Raw genomic sequence first — 5,639 nt, 5'->3', positions numbered from 1 at the left:
GGTGGTGGTGATGATGGTGATGACAGTGGTGATGGTGGTGCTAATGGTGATGATGGTGGTGATGGTGGTGCTGATAGTGATGGTGGTGGTGATGATGGTGATGATGGTGGTGATGGTGGTGCTGATGGTGGTGATGATGGTGCTGACGGTGGTGACGGTGGTGATGATGGTGCTGATGGTGGTGATGATGGTGATGATGGTGATGGTGGTGATGGTGGTGGGCTCATGTGAGAACTCAGGCAAAAGAAAACTTGGCGATGCCTACAAATAAGGTTGCTCTGTTCCAAGGCTGGCATAGCCTGGGGGCAGGCCTGCAGTGAGCTTGTTCCCCAAGTCAATTGGGTAAGCCCGAGAACACCCAAGAGTAGGAGAGGCATCCTAGGCACCAGCCCCTGGTCACTGCCCAGATCAGCAGGGAGATCACGGGGTGGGGGCCAGGGGAACTAGCCCCTCCATACCCAAGAGCACCCACCACCTGCCATGTCTCGCTGCCAGAAGCTCTTCACAGACCGAGCCTGGCCTCCTCCCTGCCCCCAGCCGGGTGAGTGCACCGCACAACTGCTCTCCAGCTGCCCTCCCCCCAGGACCAGACTCTGCAGCTCTGGGGCCAGTGAGGTGCTCCCCAAGAGCATCCCCAGGGGCCCCCTTGGGTTCATGCACTCTGGCCGCGGGGCCACAAGTACAGAAAACCATACAGCCTGCCCAGATGGTATCTGGAGTACAGGCCCGCTCCCGGGCACCTGAGCCAGAGCCTTTGGAAGGGATCTTCTTATAGGTCCTTTCTGTGACCCCCATGGTACAACTGAGGGCTCCCTGGTGTGCTTGGTCACGAAAGAGGGTGATGTGGCAACCTCTGATCCCCAGTTTGACCCCTGAGTCCCCGTGGCTGCCTGACTTGCTCACCGGCTGTCTCGTTTGCCCCCAGGTACATGATCACCAGCCTGGACCGCACCCACGCCGGCTTCTACCGCTGCATTGTGCGTAACCGGATGGGTGCTCTGCTGCAGCGACAGACGGAGGTCCAGGTGGCCTGTGAGTACCGCGTGGGGCCAGGGAGAGGGGGGCCATGAAGTGGAGAGGGTCTGCAGGGTCTTTGCCCACCGGCCACACACTGGGAAGAGTTGAACCCCAGCCGTGGCCTTCTGTTCTGGTGGGTGCTCGTGGCAGCCCTTCCCGCCATCCGGGCTGGTGCCGTCCACTTACAGCGGACGGAACCAAGGCCCGGGCTCTCAAAGCCACACTGCTGACACATGACACATCTCTGCTGGCTGTGAGTCCAGCACTCCTTTTTAAATTTTTAATAGCTGTGCCAAACGTGGGATCCTAGTACCCCACCCAGGGATCAAACCTGTGCCCCCTGCGTTGGAAGTGCAGTCTTAATCACTGGGCGGCCAGGGAAGCCCCCAGCACTCTTTAGATGGGACTGCTTGCTTCCTTTTTGAAAAGGAGGCCTGCCATCTGCTTTGAGGGTCTCCTCTGGGCTTGGTCTCCAACTTGGGAAATCTTCATAATGGCAGACTTCCCCAGGGTCTTCTTGGCAGATTTCCCAGGATCCCCCCTCCCCACCATGACCTTCCCAGGTGGTGCTGGTGGTAAAGAAGCCGCCTGCCAATGCAGGAGACAGAAGAGATGCAGGTTCAACCCTTGGGTCAGGAAGATCCCTTGGAGGAGGGCATGGCAACCAACTCCAGTATTCTTATTTGGAGAATCCCATGAACAGAGCAGCCTGGAGGGCTACAGTCCATGGGGTCCCAAAGAGTCGGACACGACTGAGATGTAGCATGCATGCACCCCACAACCTGGAATTTTCCATCCTCCAGCTTGCCTAGCCCTGGAGCAGTAAGAGCTTGGAGGCCCCCACAGTCTCGGGAAGCACTGTGAGACGCCTCGTGGTGGGTCTCAGCTCTAAAGGGAGAGGGGAGGTGAGCAGCCAGAGTTCCTGGAGGAAGCAGAGGGTAAAGGAATAGACCCTTGCTGAGCCTTTCGGGTGACAGCCTCCCCTCATTGCCACCAGGACCCAGAAGAGCGTCCTCAGATGGGGGATGAGAGAGAAGCCTCTGGAGAACCCACTGCACCAATCAGCTCCACCCACACCCCCCACCATGACTCAGTATCCCCTTCGCAGACCCCACAGACCCTGTATGCTAGAAATAAGCCTCAGTATGGGCCGTTTCATTCTGGGGTTTTTAGGGGGAGACATCTAAGGTTGCCCAATGGGCCATGAGAGTGTGGGAAACCTTAATGAGCCCTGATTTTTTTTTTTTTTTTACAAAGAGGACCCCCTTGAGACTTCCCTGGCGATCCAGTGGTTAGGCGTCTGAGTTTCCAATGAAGGAGGGGCACAGGTTCAATCCTTGGTTAGGGAACTAAGATCCCTCATGGCGTGGGGCATGGCCAAAAATAAAATTTAAAAATAATAAAAATTTAAAAAGAAAGTAGCTTGCCTTCCAAAAAAGAAAAAAAACTAGACACCCTCTCATGCAGGGCCCACTAGGGCTTGACTCGGATTTTACACAAAAGAGAGCTTATTACTTTGGCGAGAAGCATGGGAGAGAAGTCAAGAAGAAGGCCTCAAGTGAGGCGAAGAGTGTTTACAGTAACTATGGAGAGCAGCCGTAATCAGAAGCGGAGGACCGATTGTCCCATAAATCAACGCTAAGGAGAACTCGGCTTCCTCAGAGGAGAGGGAAAGCCCTGAATTAAAATGACGGGTCAGGACCGCAGTTACCAGCTGGAGGGCTCACACGGAGCTCTGTTTAGCGGGTTCCCAGAGCCTCGTGGTGCAGGGGCGGCCATGAGTCGGGCCGCAGAGAGCCCAGGAGTATGTCTGTGTGTGCTCAAGGGTGGGTGTGGGTTCATGAATGTGAGTGTCCAAATGTGCTTCTGGATTGGTCTGCCTCTTTGTTCACCTGTGTGCAGCTGAGGGCTGTGCCTGGTTTTCGTTGCAGCACGTGGGATCTTCAGTTGCAGCATACAAGGTTTTAGTTTCCCGACCAGGATTCGAACCCCGGTCCCCTGCATTGGAACCAGCAGACAAAAAATGCTGACAGCAGGCTTCAGGGTTCTTCACATGCCAGGTCATGACCCTCGTGGGGATGGGGAGAGAAAGCATGGGTTCCAGCCCTGATCCAGTCGCTGACTAGCTTAGGGCTCTGAGCACCTGGGGAGTGGAGGGGTTACAGGTGGGAAAGGAACCACAGCCTCCATCCCCCTGGAAAGGTGAGCACACACCCAAGACCCTGCAAAACAATCAGAGCCACAGGTGCAAGCTGGACAGCGCGTCCCTAAGGAGATGCCCAGGAAGAACAGAGGAGCCCCCCAAACCCCCCGCCCTCCAGTGTCACTGTGCAAATGTCGTCCCTTCATGGGTCCCTGGGGGCAGGTCTCCGAGGTAGGAAGACGTGTCCCGGGAGCTACACCTTGAGATGGGGAAACTGAGCCTCAGAAAGGTCAGAGGACTGGACTTCCCTGGTGGTCCAGTGGTTAAGACTCTGCCTTGCAAGGCAGGGGACGTGCAGTCAATCTCTGCTCGGGGAACTAAGAGCCCACGTGCTGCCCACGTCACAGGTAGGGAATACATGCAATGCAACAAAAGATTCCACCCAATCAAGGAAGGTCCCATGTGCCACAACCGAGAGCCGATATGGCTGAATAAATTAAAAAAAAAAAAAAGTGATCTGGAGACAACCCAAGGTCCCACAGCTGGTATTTCTACCATCTTCCTCCTCCTTCCTCCCCTCATCAACCAAAGACTGGAGCTGTGGACCCAGCCATGGAACCAGCCATGAACAAACGTTGAGCTCAAATTCCCCTCACCTATCCCTTGGCTTCCCTGGTAGCTCAGAGGTAAAGAATCCACCTGCCAATGCAGGAGACCCTGGTTCCATCACTGGGTTAGGAAGATCCCCTGGCGAGGGCCATGGCAACCCACTCCAGTATTCTTGGCTGGAGAATCCCACAGACAGAGGAGCCTGCAGGCTATAGCCCATAGGGTCGCAAAGAGTTGGACGCGGCAGAAGCGACTGAGCAAGCAAGCATGCACTTATCCCTGGCTGTGTGACCCTGGGCAAGTTACTTAACTTCTCTGTGCCTTCATTTCCTTATTGTAAAAAAGGAATGCTAATGTTAGTGCCTACCTAGCTGGGCTGTCATAATGAGTAATCAATCAGTGCATACAAGGGACTTCCCTGGCAGTCAAGTGGTTAAAGACTCCTTCTAATCAGAGGGTGTGGGTTTGATCCTTGGTCGGGAGCTAAGATCCCACACTCCTGGAGGCCAAAAGACCAAAACATAAAACAGGAGCAATGTTGTAATAAAATTCAATAAAGATTTTAAGCAATCAGTGCACACAAACCATCATGAAAGGCCCTCAGCCGGGGGTGGACGAGTACACTTTCTTCTCTGCCAGGCCAACCAGGGAAGGCTTCCTGGAATAGACATTCACAGCCTTTCTCATTCTCTCTGACGGTACCTTGGGAGGTACCATCCTCTGCTGTCCAGGGCTGGTGCTAGGGTGGGGCGAGGAGAATGGGCAATTGAAGGAGGCACTCCCTCTCAGGGACTCACCGTCTGCTTGCAGGACCCTGACAGCGGGTGCCACCTTAAATCGTTCCCCTCCCCCACCCCTCGCAGTCCTGGGGCTCTCCCAGGCTTTTGTGCCCCGCACACCGCCTGCATCTGTCTGTCCCTCCGTCTGTTTACACTGTCACCCGGGTGCTTGCCGTTCTGAGGATGGGTAGGGTACGGATGCTTCTCCAGACCCTGCATCTCCCCTTCTTGCCAGTTCTGCCCCCCAGGGTGGGAGGGTTTTGTCCTGGGGGTTCAGCAGCGGGGTTGGGTCAGATCAGGCCCGGCAGGCCCCACCCCTGGCTCCCACCCCCCACTTTCCAAAGAAGGGCTGTGAATCGGGTTCTAATGGTAAATTAATAAGGCAGCTGTGCTAACCACTAATGACGATGGCACAGTCGTTACAAAAAGCTTCTTTACGTGTTTTTAATTACAGCAATTAAAGAGAAGTCAATAAAACATCACCCCCACCCCTAGCTCCCTTCTTGGCCCCACCCTGGGTCTCTCTGTTTTTGTGAAGCTGCCATAAATTTCTGGCATGCAGCAAGTGGGTTAAATGGGTGAGAGGGTTGGGAGAACCTTCTGGAGTCAGCATCCAGCCTCCGTAGGCTCCTCTTAGTCCTCCTCACCTCAGCAATGTCCCCGACGGTATCCCAGCCTCACTGGGTGGGCAATGGCTCAGACTTGGAACCCCCAGCCCCGGCAACAAGCCCCGCCCACCCATCACGGGGCCAGGGGCTCCTGCTCCCTGTTCTCCGAGGCAGCTTAGCAGCCCCCTGTGCAACATGAGAGCTGACGGCATCAGCCCCACTGTCCTTTGCGCTGGGGTTGATGTCCAGAATGCCAGCGGTGGGCCCATTCTTCTTAATCCTCAGCCTGAGTGGAGTATTAAATGTGGAAGAAGGGAGAAGGAGATATGGCTGAGGAGGTGGGGCACCGGGGACAGAGGATGGCGTTCTCAGACGCAGTTGGATGGTTTGATGTCACTTAGGATGCAGTGGAAGTCGTGGATGGTTGGAGGCAGAGCCTCAGCTGGATGGAGAAATAGCATCCTCGTAAGAAACAATCACAAC

General features: G+C 55.2%; 1 protein-coding gene across 1 annotated transcript in view; it reads left to right on the top strand.

Moving 5' to 3' along the window:
• The window catches only part of SDK2 (sidekick cell adhesion molecule 2), a 147,385-nt gene that overhangs the window by 30,598 nt on the left and 111,148 nt on the right, over positions 1 to 5,639 (top strand). The window contains exon 6 of the mRNA XM_010856483.1: positions 926 to 1,032. Within this exon, the coding sequence (XP_010854785.1) occupies positions 926 to 1,032 (107 nt within the window). The remainder of the gene's footprint in view (positions 1 to 925; positions 1,033 to 5,639) is intronic.

The sequence above is a fragment of the Bison bison genome, unplaced genomic scaffold (assembly GCF_000754665.1).
Source record: "Bison bison bison isolate TAMUID 2011002044 unplaced genomic scaffold, Bison_UMD1.0 scf7180017864371, whole genome shotgun sequence".
NCBI lineage: Eukaryota > Metazoa > Chordata > Mammalia > Artiodactyla > Bovidae > Bison > Bison bison.
This window is presented reverse-complemented; position numbering and strand designations above follow the sequence as displayed.